Genomic DNA, 18,116 nt, shown 5'->3' on the forward strand with positions numbered 1-18,116 from the left:
TGTGTGTGTGTGTATGAATCAACTGTTTATGTTTTGTAGTTATGTTTGGGGGGCATAAGAGTTATAATTTGACCAAACTCCGGGAAGCAGTGGAAGAAGGAGGGCCTGGCATGTTCTGGTCCATGGGGTCACGAAGAGTCGGACATGACTTAATGACTAAACAACAAGAAGAGTTATAAATGGATTTTTAACTACATGGGGGTCCAGCGTCCCTAACCCCAGCGTTGTTGAAGGGAGAAGTGTATTTTTCTCTTTAAAAATGCTTAGCAAATTTATGACACTGAATCATCAATATTCTCGGCATACTAGGTGGCAAACTGTTTATTGATTTATTTGTTACATGTATACCCTACCTCTCCTCTAACAAGCATAACTCTCTATAGAAGCAAAACCAATGAAACTGAGGCTGCTGTACTTTGGGCACATCATGAAACAACACAGCTTGGTGGGAAAAACCAGTAATGCTGGGAAGAATTGAAGGCAGCAAGAAAAGAGGGAGTCCGAAAGTGAGATGGACAGGCTCAAAGAAAACCACAGCCTTGACCTTGCAAGAGCTGAGCTGGGCTTTTGAAAATAGAAAATTCTGGGTCATTCATTCACAGAATTGCAGTAAGTCAGAGATGGTTTCATGGCTGCTGCCACCACCAGCAACAGCAACAGGACATTGCTGGTGAAAGATGCCATATATAAAATTGGGAAACGAGCGGGTTTGTGGTGACATTATCTGATTCTGTAACAGAGTTCCTATAGTAAACATGGAGGCAAAGCTCACATTTGAATCTACTACAGGGCCTTTCTTATTTCTGTATTTCTGTTGCTGTATCTGTTGTTACATACAGTACCAGTCTGTTCGAGTTGAGTGCTTGTTTCTAAGCAAGTATTGGTCTACCATCTGTAGGAGAGAAGGCTAGGGTGTACGTTACTGATTATATCTTTCAATTATTTTATATGGGAATAACAAAAGACAGGCACCTATTGTTTTGTTTTCTCGTTATCTCACTGGCTATGGAAGGCCACAGCAAAGAAACAAACATGTAGCAAACAGCCAGAGCGCATAATTCGATGAAACACATTGCCAATGGAGAGAGTCCATACATGCATTAAGTGACACATTTCTATGAATGAATCAAAACATACATGTAGTCCTCTTGACTACATCTCCCAGAACCCCTGATTGCTGAAGATTCTGGCCATTGTAGTCACAAAAAAGTGACCTTTATCTGGTGGGGTACATACTCTTGACTGTCTCTGTAATTTCTTCTTTACCATTTTCCACAATACCCACAACCATTGCCACCTATTCCTTCACAGCCCCCCAATGTTTTGAACAGTCTTCAATTCTTACCTGAGTTTTTTTTCCACACAAGATAAGGCACAAAACATAATCCCAGATTTACTTTATAGCCTTATTTCTGGTTGATTAAATAATCCAAAATAACTACCAACTCCTGGCTGGGTAAAATAATAGTTAAGGCTGCAATACAGGAAGCAGAAAACATGTACAGTATAGGATTTTTTTACATGGACTTCCCATTCTAGCCATTCACTGAAAGAGTGGAGAAATAGCCGCCCTTCTACTACCCCTGTTCCTTCTAACTGGGCGGACAGTGATGTTATTAAATTGTGTTGAAAAAATAACTGGTTTGGGCTCAGTGGATAAGTACTATAAGGGTTTGTGGGATTTTTAAAAATCCATTTGGGCTTCCTATTCATGGGTGAAAAACCAGTAACGAGAGGAATGGCATCGGTGTTATTTTTCGCGATGTGAAAAAGCAACGCAGGAGATGCGTAAACAAAACACTGCAGTTGGCAAATGTATGAATGAGAGAGGAAACGGCTCTCATGTAGTAGCGGGAAGTGTACGTGTGGGTGTGTGTGTGTGGGGAATCCATCCCAGATTTTCCTGGCCGCTTTCTGAGTGACAGATTGACATCATTGGAGGCGTGACAAAGGGTTGAGGTGGGGGCTCGGCGCTGAAATGCTGCCGTGCCGAGTTTAGATCATTCTGAAACAGCAGCTCTTAAGGCGCATAGCAGCCTGCAAAAGTGATATAGCCGCGGCAGACGACGACCACGACGATCAGGAATTTGTTGTCTCTCCGGGCACCCGGCGACTTGGTGGATTTAGCTCGGGTGCCTGCGGATGTGCTTCGGGAGAACGGCGCTTAACCTTTGCATTTGGTAATACTCCTCTGGAGGCTTTTGCAAGGCGTTTCGGAAGTTGCTCAGGTGCTGCGGAATGGCTGTGGTGTGTGTGCTTGCCGAGTTGCTGGCGTGTCGTGTGGAGCCAGCGTCTAGCTAGCTGAAAGGCTCCCGTGCCACCCGGGCTCTCCAAACCACGCGGACTTCGCTTGAGATTGCATTTAAACGCTCGTGGCTTTATAATGGGAAATATGCATTTATATATCCGAACCATCGAAGGCGTCTCTAGGCAAGGCGCAGAAAGCCACTCCTGGTTAAGTAATGGTGCTACAATTTGGGAGGGCTCCTCCCCTCCCCTTGCAATGCTCCCGGGGCGTTTTTCCTTGTTAAGATTGCACGGACCTTCGGTGCAACGATCGCATGTCTCTCTCTGTGTGTGTGTTTAGGAAGCTAGCTCAGAGTGGCATTGTGTGTGTGTGTCCCCCCCCTCTCGTGACGGTGCAAGCAAGCCTGTCAACCAGCCCCGAACAGCAACAAGCACATGGCAGCTTTGCAGAAAAGCACTGCCTCCCTTCTTCCTTCAGGTTGGGAAGTCGCTCCTGGTTTTCCAAGGTGTTTTGTTTTGTGTTGTTTTCGTGTTTCTTCCCCCTTTCAACTTCTCCATGTTTATATCTCTTTTTCTTTCCGCTCTTCTCTCTCTCGCGACCAGGCATTCCAGTTGCACTTTGTCTCGCCCAGGATCGGAGCGGCGGGCGAAGGACCATGTGGTGAAAAGGGAGCCTGGATTCGTGGACGCGGCGTGACTCTCGTCGACTCCACGCGCGCTTGCCCGGAGAGACATCGCGCGCCTCCAAGACGGGGCGCGGGGCGGGGGGGGGGGCGCGCGCAGATCAAGCTCCAAGTTGGCGGAAGGCAGGAGAGACGGCCGAGCGTCGCCGCCGCAGCAGCAGCCTCGCTTCGCAAATACTGCCCGCTTCCCCGCCTCCTCCTCGCTCGCTCCCTCGCTGGCCAAGCCCGTCGTCATATTTCGAGGGGCGCTCTTTCCAGGCCGTGTGGATGAGGCGGGCGATTGAATTGCTCTTGGATCGAGCGCGGCACAGTTCTGCAGAACCAGCTCGATCGCCTTTACCTGCGTTCCTTCGTCGCTGAACGCGTCGCCGCGCTTCGGAGGAAATTCCGTTCCTTTTAGGAACAAACCGCGGGAAGGGAGAGGGAGCGCGCAGTCCGCCCGTTTCCCCCCCTTGAATGGTTGTGCTTCGGAAGAAGAGGGGTTTGGGGGAACCCGCGGTTGCGATCGCTGTGTGCGCCTCGGAGGAAGAGAGGGCGAAGCAGAAGATCGTGGCCTCGCAGACGCGACCGGAGCTGCCGAGCAAGGAAGAGGTTGGGGAGGGGGAACTCGTCCTCCCCTCCCGCTTGAGAAATGAGTCCTCCGGTATCTTAAGCCTGCCTTCTCAGCCTCACGCTACCCTATGGATCTAACTTAGAGGGCTGGTGCTTTCACGCGGAGTTTCCATTCCAATATGTAAGTTTGCCTCCTTCCCCTGCTGCCTCTCTCCTCGCCCCCCCCCCCGCTCTCGCTCGCAATATGGATTCTCGCCGCCTTGTTTTGCACGTGTGGCGCTCCCGTCCTTAGCAGGTGCCCTTGCCTTTTCCTTCCCTTGCAGTGGCGTGGGCCCCGTGGGGGGAGCTGAGGCTGGAGAGGCCCCAGGCGGTTACCACAGGGACACGTACGACTTCGCGGGGGTTGTACCGAAGCCTGTCTTGTGTTACCCTCGAGATTTGTAGATCTCTGGACTGCTTACTGAGAGTAAGGAATAGGCTTGGGTGAAGAGGGTGCGACAGCTGGATCTGGGAAATTGAGACCAGATCGACATTTGCTGCCAGGTGCCTTTGTTATGCTCTTACTCAGAAATGCTTGGATTAAATTTTGAGACCCTCGTGTGTCTACTATTCTCTCTCACTAAACTACGTCAGCGTGGATTTACTTTAAACTGGGACATAGGGAGTATTGTGATTAAAACTTTTGGGGTTACTTGACTGTTTATACTGGTAAGGTCCTGCTGATGTAAGTGATCAGTTTGTGTGGCTTGCTTCTTTTTTGAATTACATAATAACAGCAACAGTAATTATTGGTATTGCTACTATCGCATTCCAAGCGTTCTAGAATTTAAATATTGCAAATACTTGGCTATAAAGCATACTTGATTTTGAAATTGCGTGGTAGTCTTTTGCAGAGAAAACAAGACTTGTGGCACTTAAAAGACTGACAGGTATTATTTGGAAAATCGTCCTTTTTTGTAGAAGACACGTGTATGCACAATAGTATGCAAGAGACTCAGCCTTGACCTGATTTTGAGTGAATTCTCTGGTTGCAAACTGTTCATCATAGATTGAACATCTCTAATTTGGGGTAGTTATCAATATATCCCACTAGTACATGGTCTTGAGTGAAATGGGGATTTTCCAGCAACTTGGAACTAGTGTGTATCCTCTGTATATAAGATCACTATTTCTGAATCCAACATGCAATGCTAGAGGCAGGTTGATGTTGTAATAATAATCCTTATTTATTTAGTGGTTCCTCTGAAAATGCTCGAAGTATTTTTAGTTTGTGATTGTTACGTATAATGTTGGTAGTTTAGTGAAACAGCCCCTGAAAAACCTTTCTTCTGTGGCCCTTCCTAATGGGAATGTGTGTGTGTGCGTGCGCGCGTGTGTGTTTGTTTAATTGCATGTAGTCAGCTCAGAAGGGATTTCCCCTCAGAGTCTGAGTGAGATTTTAGCGGGTCAGTAGAGAGGCGTGGAGGCTAGAAGGAGGAAATGGTGGGTAAGACAGAGATAAAAAGGCTTCCCCCATTCCTCCACCCCGCCTTTTGAGAAAGCACCGAAGGGGAAGCAAGGAGGGGGGAGGAGGAGTCCTGCGTGCTCAAACTAGCTCGCACAAATCTTTCATATTGGTCTTGAAAGGTAGAGAAGGAGAGTCGTGCAGCTTTAAGCATTGGAAAGTCCGCCTCCCTGAGGTAATGGTAACCTCAGCCTTTTCCCCTCCTCCCACGAATAGGGGGGGGGGGGAGAGGAGAGCGAGCGAGAGAGAAAATCTTGTTTTCATTCATAACTTTTTCCTCTTCCTTCCTCTCCCGTCAGCTCTGCATTCATCACCTCCTTTGAGCTCAGATTGCAGAGTGGGCAATACTGCCACCTTCCTCTTCGCGCCAGTTCAGTGCTCCTCAGCTTTACTCAAGTCCATTCAGCCAGGCGTTTTTTTTTTCAGCCAGCATTTTCCCTCCCAAATGGAAACGCCTGCCTTCTTAAAGCTGCTGAGAGGATCAGTCAAGAGAAATGGAGTGGTTGCTTCTTCACTCCCAAGACTTAAGGTGAAGCCTGTGGGGGAGAATGTGAAAACGTAGTGGCAACAAAAAAATTTGTGTATGTTCCCCACTCAAAAAAAAAAAAGAAAAGAAAAGAAAAAAAAGAACTCTGGTTTTAAATCCTCTCTAGGGAGTAAGCTCGGTTGAATACAAGGGGAGTTCCTTCCCAGTATATATATTAATAGGATTGCATGGTTTGTCTAGTTTAGATGGAACAGGACAAAAGTAGGAGGGTTTATACTACCACCACTCTGTGTCTTGTGGGTTTAATATGTGTTTGCTTTGCATTGAAAACAACAGGATTCAGAACAGCTCTCTTCTTTACAGCTTTCTCTTCTCCAGGCTCCTCTGTGTTTATCTAAATAGCATTTTTTTTTTGGTGCTCTGCATTAGGCCTGCAAAAAGAAAAACTTCAGCGTGAGGCTGATAAAGTCGAGCAGAGTTCTTTGTCTTAAATTCTGCTTGTTGGGCAGGTGCGATAAGCAGTGGGAGAGAATCTGAGCCGTGACTTTGTTCTCGTTGATTTTTTTTAAAAGGGGAGGTCAGGGGAAGAATATTTTTCTGTAAAGCTGCTGCCATGAGTTCTTGTGGTATTCTAGTCACACGTATCTGTGAGAAAGAAAAGGAAAACAAGAAAGGAGATTGTCAGTTTTTTTAGGTCAATGGGCTTGAGGCTAGTTTTTCTTCCATGTGTTACTGGGAACTTTCTTGGTTCATTTGTATAACTACTAAATGAAACACATTTATTTCATTCACTTATAAGCACCTTTGATTTTTAAATTGGTGGCTTAACTGCCTCTTGCACCTCTTCAAAGCTGCTTGCAGGCATAAGGGCATAAAGTCAAACACTCCTGGCTACTGTCGTGTAGTGATTAAATACGTGAGCTGAAATACCTGGTTCATATTAATCCATAGTTATGAACTCATTAAGTTACCTTCAGCCTCACTTCTCTCATGTGCAAGATGGAATTCACCATATTGGCCTTGCTTATTGGGTTGGCATGTCTTAAAATGTTTAGGACACTTTGGGAAAGAGGAGAAATCAAGTATGATGTTGCTTTATCTCACTTGTCTTTTTGTGCTGGTTTACATGAAAAATACTTGGATTATTTTCCAAATGAAAGATTTAACTCTTACTGCAGTGCACTTGCAGCAGATTGTAAGAAGAAAGTTTGTCTACTCAGTTTCTGATTAATTAATGAAATACCACTTTGATCAGTGGTTTTCACTTTAATTCCATTAGAAGTAGATATGGATGTTTCAAACAACTTTCATTTCTTTTTGGTCTAATATAAAGAAGGGATTTTCAATCCTGTTTTCTATCTACATTTAGACTTTCCCTCCCTGCGTTTAATTTGTCTATATATTTTCCATTGCCATTTGTAAAAATAAGGTGCATATACTTTCACAAAGATCTGATAAGTTCCTATCTCTTCTCCTGACAGCCTTTCCGGCCTCCACCTCCTCCTTTCACACCCTGCCTTATGGTTCAAGAACACTTGGAAACCTATTGTGCAACAGGATGTTGTTTATATTTGGTGTTTTGTTGTAATGAATGCACTAGATAATATTTTTAAGTGATATTGTTACCCAGAAGTAATTCTTCACATATTTTCCTAATTGCTAATAGGATTCAAGTATTATGGAATTGTAGCTTAAACTGTGGTGCTGGAATGTACTGTTGATAGATGAAATGGTTGCCCCCCCAACTTCACCATAAAGATGTGCACAGGTCCTTTTTTAAATAGTATGAACTCAATTTTCCCTTCCCAGTTTATGTGACCCTGAGACTCAGTGTGTGCCACTTTTCTTACGTTGTAGCTAATCAGCGACTAGATGAATAGTCAGAGCTGTGGAACAGCATGTGGGTTAGTTACTTGAGTAAATACCACAGTACAGTGTTGTTTGAATATAATCTTGATGTGCACATATAATGTCGTATTCAGACAGTAGTAGCAATTGAAATAACATGATTTGCAAGCATGCAAGATTTGTATGGCATGTATTTTTTAAATTATAAGGCAATTTTCCGGGTACTTTGTTTATACTTTCAGCTAAACTGATCTAGGCCTAGCAATTAGAACCACCCCTCCATCTATCCTTCCTTGCTGAGATATTGTTATTAGATAGTTAGGGCAATTTGTGGTCTGCCATAATTTTTTAAAAAGTTTATTTCCTGTGACTTATCCTCTCTTCAATGCTTCTGTCTTCCTTTTTTTTTCTTTCCCCTTTTTTCAGAATTTCAGATGCATGCCAGGCCCCTGGTGAATGCCAGACGTAGAGGTTGCTACACATGGAGCCCCAGGGTCAGCATGGCAGTGGTACTTCATTAGTTGTCCTCCAGCAGCCTTCTTTGGATAGCCGGCAAAGGGTGGACTATGAAAGAGACATTCAGCCCACAGCTATCTTATCGCTGGATCAGATCAAGACTATCAGGGGCAGCAACGAATACACTGAAGGCCCATCTGTGGTGAAAAAGTCTGCTCCACGGACAGTTCCTAGGCAAGAAAAACAGGAAAGGACCCATGAAATCGTACCAATTAATGTGAATAATAATTATGAACACAGGTCTAGCCACCCAGGACATGTTTTGCATCAACACAACTCAAGGGCCCCTGTGTTGAGCAGGTCGACGAGCACTGGGAGTGCCGCAAGCTCTGGAAGTAACAGCAGTGCTTCCTCAGAGCAGGGTCTGCTCCTGAGGTCACCGCCATCTCGGCCAGGGCCAGGCCACAGATCTGAAAGGCCCATCTGGACGCAGCCCAAGCCGTCATCTCTGATTGTGGACGACCTGAAGAGTCCCTTGAAAGAGGACTCAACGCAGCACAAGTTTATCTGTGAACAGTGCGGGAAGTGCAAATGTGGAGAATGCACGACGCCCAGGGCCTTGCCTTCTTGCTTGGCCTGCAACAGACAGTGCTTGTGCTCAGCAGAGAGCATGGTGGAATATAGCACCTGCATGTGCCTGGTGAAAGGGATCTTTTACCACTGTTCCAATGATGATGAAGGGGACTCCTATGCCGATAATCCTTGCTCTTGTTCCCAGTCGCATTGCTGGTCTAGGTACTTGTGCATGGGAGCCATGTCCTTGTTGTTGCCTTGTCTGCTCTGTTACCCTCCTGCAAAAGGATGCCTAAAACTATGTCGTGGGTGTTATGACCGGATCAATCGTCCAGGTTGCCGATGCAAGAACTCAAACACGGTTTATTGTAAGCTGGAAAGTTGCCCTTCTAGGGGTCAAGGCAAACCCTCCTGATTTGTGGGGGAGGGGGGGAACATTGAGTTCCTCAGACTGTCCTTCAGGTTGTGGCTGGCTTATCTGTCTTCATTTCCCCCTTCCTCCATTTTCCTTTCCTTTGCTTTCATGCAGACGTTCTTTTCAACTTTGCACCATAGCTTCTTTCTTGGCAAAGGCACATCTGGGTCTTTGGTAAGTATGGCCCACATTCTTGCATCTAATGTTTCCTCTTGGCAAGTCATTTCAGGTTGGTGAGTAATCCCCTCCTGAATGAAGCAATGAGGGTACTGTGTTTTTCTGAAACCTTTTAGTCCTGCAAACAGCTTTCCAAATATGCTATTTCGTTCTCTTGTTTTGTTACACCAATTTTTAATAGCTTCCAAGTGATTATTTTGAGTCTTTCTCCTTTTTTAAAAGGAAGCTTTGTAACTCAGCTCTTTTCATGAAAAGAGAAGCATTAGCTATGCTTGGGTTGGAATGTAGCCTTGCCATCTTTTAAGATATGAACCTGCACTCATTGTGGACCCACCTTGAGAGTTTGTAAAATCTCTTGATCTGGATTGTTAAAACTTACTTAATTGTTCCCACTTTGCACACTGCATCTGGACATTGGAAATGCTATAGCTACACCTTTCTTAATTAGCTTCTATGACTTTCAGATATCTACAAGGCTCTACGTTTCCACTTTTTAAGCTGTTCTTTTGATACTAAAGTTGCTGGTTTCTGCACATCTGAGTAATAGTCTTTGGATATCATTCAGTTTTAAGTTGTGTAAACATTCTTGAATCTTTTAACACTTCTATTATTTCTGTGGTTTAATGACATTTAACTCCAGTCCTGTGCTCAGTAACTTTAATCCTCTCTGTTTTTATTGCCTTAGCCACAAATTGTGGTGCTTTTTTGTATATTTTATGTAAAAACATAAAAGTTAAATTCTGACTATTTTTAAGACAAAGGTTTGTTAAAACTTTTTTTATTGTAAAGAATATTTATTATGTGAATCTCTATTATTTTATGATATTTATTACAAAGGACTGTTCCAAAAATGTACTCCTGTCTGAATATAACAAGATATCAATACTTAACAGAAATAAGGGTGACACAAAGAAAGTACATATGTTAAACTATAATGCAGAAAATATAATAATTAATGAAAACGTCTCTTGGGTTTTTTATTTGTTAATATAACAATATGTTGTTAGCAGTATTAATAAATAAGGCTATAATCCTGTGCCCAGATACTTGGGAGTGAGCACCACAGAACCCAGAGTAACAACTTCTGATGTGTAGGATGGCGTTGTAAGAGTACTGCTGCTTTTATTCCTTTTTTATTTTATCATAATGTGAAACCACTGCTGATGTTCTAGTTTTATTTAATCACAATTTCTTGAAAAATTTAGGTGATTTTTTTTTGACCTTGAGATGCTTCACAGTATTCATATATATTGTTCACTTGGGAGAGGGGCAGTTTATGGCCCCTAAACTATCTTTGTGCATCTGTACATTTATTTTTTTGTACATTAGTCACAAATCTGCCTTTAGCGCCTTAATGTCTCTAGTCCTTAAGATTACAAATATATGTGTGAAAGTGACAACATTGCTTAAAAGAGAAGCTGACAAAATAGTGCCTGTGTTCCTAGTATTCCAAGGGAATATTGTAATTCTGAATGTTGTAATTCTATTTTTCCCCCTAAATTTTGACATGACTTTCAAACCTTAAAGATAATTCAGAATAAGCACAGTTCATCAGCAATTTGGCGCTTTCCAAGATTGAGAGAATATTTGAACTGCCACACCCACATAGTTCAACAGGTATAAAGAAAGTAATGCCCAGGCACTGCATCTAGCCTTTAAAGGCTGTTTCAGAGGTCTCTGGCACTTTCAGGCTCCCCCACTTCTTTGGCCAAATGCAATTTTCCCCAAGGAGGGGAGAAAAGAAAGAAAAGGGTTGTAAGTATTGTGGTTCCTGGAAACTTCCAGGAGCAGTGATTTATCTTTTAATTAAGTTGCACCCCCAACACACAGTTCAGCAGAAGAATACCACTCTTCTAACATGGCTGCCTCTTCCTAAAATACACTGTTCTAAGTTAGAGCGAACCTTGTCTGTGTCTCTGTCTCAGTGCCATTTTTCATATTTTGATAAATCCTAGTAGCTCCTGGAGATTCCAGGGGAGAAAATTGGCTTCTGGATCTACTGAAGTTACCCACCTCTGTGATATAACACGAGTTTTGATGCTTAACCTGTTTCCATGCTGTTATTCTGGATAGCAACTGGAGTCTAGTCCTTGGCCTCCTTACAAGGCACTTCGGAAGCATTGTTGCTTATCAGTTTTCTCTTCAATACCAATCGTGCCTGTCTGTATTTAGAAATACCATGTTGGCCGACTGGCATATCAGCTGAAAAATGACATATCTGTTTTGAAGTTGACACTTGAATAGGAACCAAAAAGGCAAAAGTACCTTGTATAAGTAAAGTCCAGTACATTTGAGAGCTTGTAGATAATTTTAATTTTTGAATTGTAGCCCACTGTATTTTGATTTTTCATCTCTGTCATCTTCCAAATGGTTTCACATATATTTTACTGGGTATTGGTATAGTCATTCCATCTTGGTATTGTTCCGAACATTTTGCTTTGGGTTATAGAGATCGCAATCCTGTGTAAATGATGCTGGTGTAAGGGAAATGGCATAACTTGTGATGGCAGATTGCCACTGATTAAAGAGTCTCTGTTTCATTCCCTGGACGTGTCAAGCCACCCATTATGTGCAATGAGGAATCACACCAGGATCTCTTAATTCCTGGCAATCTGCTGCAGCAGTTTATGTCACTTCCTTTACACAAATGTAACTTGCCCAAGAGGATTTTGGCTGGAGTGGTACCAATGGGGAGGTTGATGGGAGTAGTGGTAGTGAAGGTATCAGTACAAACAGCTTTGATTCTTTTAAGTTTCTTAAAAGCATAGTGGTGTCTTAATTCTCCTTGGTTTGTGTCACTAATGTGCACTGTTGATCACTGCCCTCAGTGAGTTTAGCCCTTGTGATAGACGCAACAGTGATGCATCCAGTGTGTCCTTATTTGTTCGTTTATTAAAAAACATTTGTGCAAAAAGACTCACTGTATCTTAATTGCTCTGACTTCTGAGGTGCCCCTTTTGTAAAAAGTCAGACTAAACACTTTTGTCAAGTACAATATGTGATCATTTTCTTATAATTAGTTCTAACAGACTATAGACATTACTGAAAAACTCACTGATTTAATAATACTGGCAAGCACAAAAACAGCTTTGTGTGTTATATTCTTCCAGAATATATATGAAAGAGGAATGTATGAAATAAAGTGGCAGCATCTGCTGCATTTAAAACCTAGGCATGTGTACGTAGTTAGTGTCAGAATTGTTCAGGAGAAAATGTCCTTAATTATAAAACCCTCAGTCTGGGTTCAGTTCATGCAGCTTTGCTGATAGCCATGATGGAGACCCTGTGTAAAGTGTCTCTTAGCAAAGCAAAACAACAACAGCAATAAAACTTGGGAAGAGAAGTAAGAATTAGGTGAACCTGAGAATAGCAATCTACATATCAACAAGTGCTTAAATGCAGGTGAAGCATACCTGCATCTACCCAGTTTCCTCTTGGTCTGTCACCTCTTTCCCCAGTTCACTTTAAATTCCAGCCATTGACACTGAGACCTGTGTATGCAGTTGTGCATGGCACACTCTCCATTTAGGTTCCAAAATGTTGCAAATTCATCCAAGTATTTAATAGATATAACCTTCTTATTTCACTTGATTTCCTCCTTCCCACACTTGTTTTTTACAACTAAAAGAAATACAGAAGTTGGTTTTTTAAAAGTGTATTATTTATACATTATCAGATTTTTGTATAATAAATGCACATATGCTTCTGACTTGTAGCACACAGTGTTCCTTCACGGTTTTGGTATCTGGGAAATGTGATATTTACTACAGATTGCTTGTTCCTTGCTACTGTGATTACTGTGTAAAATAGAGTCAAACCCTACATCTGTTCAGAATGCACAAAATATTGTGGGCACTGGAAAGGGGCTTGGATGAGAATCACACTGTGGTTTGAGCATGCTGTGACTGGTGAAAAATGTGGCTTACTTCACTGTGGGTACGTGACTGTAAAAAACGAAACCATGATTTCAGGCTATAGTTTTGACAAACTGGCCTTAATTATCACATAGGTTTAGAGGTATATGGAGATCCCATATAAATTGGTGTGTGGAAATGTTGATAGGTATGTGAAAAAGTTGCACAATGGTCCAATTTCAGAAGCTGTTTTATTTCAGGTGCATGTCTTATTATTTTGCTTATAATTTGAAATTTTCCAAAGCTGTCCATTGCAGGCTTTTCCCCCTTTCTTTAAAAGATGTAGCCTGGTCTAAAACAGAACACGTATATGTTGATGCTTGAGTCATAATTCATTTTGTATTATTAAGCAGCCCATAGTTAATTTCTATCTTTTTGTTTCCTGTACAGCCAGTACTCTATTGACTTCAACACCAAATAGAAAATAGAACAAATCTTTAAAATGGCAGGGATTAATAAATCCTTTTTAATGTTAAGTTATAGGAAACCAGAATACCGTATTTCATGCCACTTGTCATGTTTACAGCATCAATATTTTTCTTCTATTTCTGACTGCATTAATAGGGCTGCACAGCAGATTTCTTAGCATATTGTGCAATTTAAGAGTATACTTAGTGCACACATATATTACCATGTGCGCCTTGGGAAGTAACAGGTCTTTCATTGAAAAACTTTGTTTCAAGAGTAAACAAGCTTTCAGGTTGCATACAAAACTCATAACAGCTGGAATGAGAATATCACTAATTTTCAGCTAAGTAAACATTAGGGATTTCCACAACCATTGCAGGAAACGGCAATGAAAATGGGCCTTGGAAAGGCCAGGCGTCATGGCCTACAATAAGCCAGATGTATTCCACCTCTGTGACTAAAGTGTAGGATTAATTTTTCTAGCACTTGTAGTGAGAAGAAGAGAAACACCTCTACCAAAATTGCATGCTGAATGATGGATTTATTCTTCGCTGGGAGAGAGAAGATGACTTGCTACAGGCTGAGAGTTATCACTTCCTTCTTGGCCTTTTGTAACTAAATTAATTGCGATGCCAATATGTATAATGCCTACTAGAAATGTCATATCTACATAGTGTATGTGCATTGTATTCTGATTTTAAGAAGGTCTTGGTTTATACAGCCCAGTTTGTTGGAGCCACATAGAATTACTACAGTTAAAGGGGGAGACCTGCAGAAGGAACAATTTTGCTTAATGATCTGTGTTTTTAATTACTTGAATTCCTGTTAGTACTGTTAGTAATTGATAATGTTTTGTTGTGCCAGTCCCTTTCACAGTTTAACTCCTTGTTTGCATTCTTGGAAGGAATTTAAAGAACAGTGAGGTTGTGTAGTAAAATTCTCAGTAATACATATTTTGCTAGTAGTAATGATGAATAAGATTAAAAGCTTAAATGGACTCCTTGATCAAGCTTTATTCCTAGATGGCAGCAGTTTTACCACTATAAGTATCATACTTGCCAAATTTGTTGTTTAGTCGTTAAGTCATGTCCCACTCTTCATGACCCCATGCCAAATTAGAGCCATGCTAAGAAAAATGTTTAATGATAAGGGCCTTCTGGATGGGTAGAATGTATTTCCATGTCCTAATCACTCTCAATTTCCATCCATAAGGATAAAACAAACTAAAATTCTTTCCCTGAGTGATCTGTAGGGTGCTTTCTGACCCCATGAGAAGTCTGGCAAGTCTTGGCAGTAGGGTTAGGGTTGTACTAAGGTTAGGATTTGAATTGGATGCTTTTTATTTCCTAAACCCACCAAGAAATCTATTGTCCTGGTCAACCAACTCACAACCAAAGTATTTTGTTTCTGCACGTTTGCATCATGGGTCATCAAAATGAAAAAAAAAAAAAGACTTCAATGACAAATGCAATAGATGTGTTTGGATTTTTTTTTTGGTTCCCATTTTTTAATTATTATTTTTATTCTAAAAAAATGTTAGAATTTACAGGCTTTGTTTTACAGTTCACCAGGTGACAAAGTTGCACAATGTCAATATTGTAAATCTAGTTCTTTGCGACTTCTGCAACAAAATGTGACTCTAGGTTAATAAATTGATCCGCTTGATGCATTTGGTTTAAGTCTAATATAATGCAAATCCTTTCCTTCTGCTTACAGCACAAACTTCCTGTCTGCATGGAAAAAGCAAGAGAAAAAAGGGCATCTTGCCTCCTGGGAAATAAATGTGCCTGAGCTAAATACAGATTTGCCCCCTTGGGGAAGAAATCCCAGCTTAAATATATGCATGTTGGGTATACAGACTCCACAACATTTTAAAAAGCTGCTAATTTTTAAAGATAGATATGAAGTGTATTCTTTTAATATGGCTTTCAGCCCTCTTACAGGCTGATAAGCAGTGACCCAGTGATTGGGTTCAGATGGCTGAAAGCTATGCCGAAGTCAGTTGTAGGAAACACTATGAAGAAGAGTACAGTACTGTATTTGAAAATCTGGGCAACAGTCATGGGTAGCGGTGCCCTTTTCCTTCCCCAGATTTTCCAGATAACACAGAATTGTTGGGCAGCAGCAACCTTCTTCTGAGGTAACTATTTGGTTCAAACCCATATTTAGATACATTTGCAACATTTTGTAAATGTTGAGATCACCTTGTAATTATTATGATTTTAAAACGTCCAGTAGGAAATGTTAGATGCATTCATGCCTGAGAGGTTGGTCTTGATCCTAAGACCGGTGGCAGTCTGAACAACATAGCAGTGATGTGGATAATATCAAAGCTACTCATTTTTTATATTTGAGAAAATTATAAATTCTCTCATCCATGAGGACCAGGGCATTGGTTCCAGAGGTTCCCATCCTCTGAAAGGGGGAATTCCTTTAGGGAAATAAACCTTTCAGTGTAATCTAGTAGTGTTTTTTAAAGGATGTCACAAAATGTTTATTATGTATCTCAAAAACTGAAACATCAACAACTTTTTTTAAGGTCCATGTATGGTTTTAATTGCAAATTAGCTATACAGAGTCGATTGGCATTTTTCTTTAGTGGCAGGAAAGGATAGAGCTGGGGAGATTACCTTGTGCTTCAACACAAATGTCAAATATGGAAATCCTGTTTCTTTCTATAAAATGTGTATATGTTCTGGTTTGCACAGAACTTCCCCACAAACTGCCCATGCCAATTTTTTAATGAGATAGCCTTTAAAGTAGCCACATGGAACAGATAATACATTTCTTCTTTACTGAAGGCCATTTCATAACACTCAAGTTGACATGCAGAGAATGAGGACTGAGTGTGTTAGCAGAATGTGCAACGAAGTTAAATAATTGATACGAGGTGAACTGAGGTGATTGCTGGGCAAATGGTGAAGCAATAACATGAAACTGTGCATATATCCATATAAATCATTTCTTCGGTGGTCCAGGTAGGAATATGTGAGCTGGTCTGAGTCTCAAAGGGAAACTGACTCAATGAGAAGACAATGAGCTAACCATCTCCTGCTTGTGATTTATAGGTGCCTTCCGAAATGACTGAATTAAAGGGAGCATGCTTTTTTTCTTTCTGAAAATCAGCATTCACTTTGTGTTTGTAAGGCATTTAATGCACCAATAGTTTTGTCTTTGCAGTTACAAACTGCCATTTTAAAAAAGCCAATGATACAAATTATTCCATTCAAATAAACACCTGGCAATGCCTCACATTTGAAAATTGCTTTACAGATCCAAGAGTAAGATAAATATGTTGCTTGATAATATCCAGCTAATGGTTCAGTAATGATGGTTTGAACAATTAAATTACTAGAAAGGCAATGCTCAACTTTACAGGTGATACTCCAAAACAGATCTTGTTTTGTTTTGTTGTATAAATGGATCCTTATGATCCATTAAGATCAGTTAAGGGTCCAATTGCCATGACTCAACTTCCAGATAACCTCACCTGGATGACTGAGAATCTTTACAGATATCCTTATGGAGTATTTTTCAGAAATTAATTTTCTCAAGAGTGCATACATGGGCAGTACAGTATTTCTAATCAAACACTCTTTAGGAGGGCAGCATGTAAAAGTTACATTAGTGGATGACACTCTACCGTAAGTGCTTACTGCTTTTTTACACAAAGAAATGAATATATTTTGACAACATTATTTGAATTGTAGAGCTACATTACTAGACGTTCTCATATTTTTCTAAAAGTTTATTTTACATCAGCTTCTTTGAAAACATACTAGAGTCAAATAATGGAGGTGTAGTGAAAACAAAGCAACATAGTTTTAAAAAAACTGCTTGTCCATCCAACCGAAGGAATCAAAGGGGGCTAAGCAGATATTAAATCTAATCCTTGCAGTCTTTCCCCTGTTTCACTCTAGAATAAGTGCAAGGGTTCCAAACTGCATTAGGATATTCATGTGGGGTACTGAGACCTGAACCTTCCATCCTGCTACAGTTTTCTAAATCTGAATGCATATTGCAGTTCAGTTGATACTTCGAAGCATGAAAAATAGAAAATACATGGCTGCTGACTTCTACCTAAAATGGAGCAGAAGGGAAATGGCATAAGCATTCTCTCCCATTCCTACAGGCTCCCTGTTGTATAACTAGTTGTGTGACTAACCTTGCAACTGTTGTGAAAACAGACATGCTATGGGGGCCTTGCTAGAGCAGGGGAGCATACTTACACAATTTGTCTTATGCTTCACATTTGGGCAACAGGATACACCTCATGTGTTTAACACTTGTGACTCACAGAAGCATGAAATGGAAAGACCAAAAGCTTACAGTTTTGTTCATGCACATACAGAACCTGAAACCTCATGAAACCGTGGGCTCAAGCTGTTAAGTTACAATCACACAGAATTATATAAACATAATGGCTCACAGGATGCTCTTACCAGTGGAAAAGATAATGTTTCCTTGTTTCCCCCAAAATCTGGCCCAAAGAACTTATGGAACATTGGAAGAAGCTGCAGGAAAAGAGGAAGATCCATGAAAATTACCTCTTGCCCTCAACAGTCCCATCTGTGAATGGAAGACAACCCACTTGCAGAAGCCTGGATGGGGCTTAACTGTTTGATGTAATTAAGAAATCAAGTGCAATTACTGTATAACATTGATCCAAGTTATAAAAGTAAACTATGCGGATGAGGACTGTGATTGGTTTGTTGCAGCATGTATAGAATAGAGCATCTTGCTGATTAAAAACAAGAAAATTTACTACAGAACATTTCTTGCTAACCCTTGTTTGGTTCCGAGAGGGGAGTGCTCCTCACTATTCATTACGTTGGCTGCACTACCGGACGTT

General features: G+C 41.2%; 1 protein-coding gene across 2 annotated transcripts; it reads left to right on the forward strand.

Moving 5' to 3' along the window:
• Positions 1 to 3,420: 3,420 nt before the first annotated feature.
• SPRY1 (sprouty RTK signaling antagonist 1) lies at positions 3,421 to 11,856 on the forward strand. Of its 2 annotated transcripts, XM_020781494.3 has the most exons (3): positions 3,421 to 3,663; positions 5,286 to 5,515; positions 7,748 to 11,856. In XM_020781494.3, the coding sequence occupies exon 3, from the start codon at positions 7,803 to 7,805 to the stop codon at positions 8,763 to 8,765; it is 963 nt and encodes a 320-aa protein (XP_020637153.3). In that variant the 5' UTR covers positions 3,421 to 3,663; positions 5,286 to 5,515; positions 7,748 to 7,802; the 3' UTR covers positions 8,766 to 11,856. The 2 variants fall into 2 exon arrangements, with proteins under 2 accessions (XP_020637153.3, XP_020637152.3); XM_020781493.3 differs by lacking the exon at positions 5,286 to 5,515.
• The last annotated feature ends 6,260 nt before the right edge of the window (positions 11,857 to 18,116 follow it).

Source organism: Pogona vitticeps, chromosome 5 (assembly GCF_051106095.1).
Source record: "Pogona vitticeps strain Pit_001003342236 chromosome 5, PviZW2.1, whole genome shotgun sequence".
Taxonomy (NCBI): domain Eukaryota; kingdom Metazoa; phylum Chordata; class Lepidosauria; order Squamata; family Agamidae; genus Pogona; species Pogona vitticeps.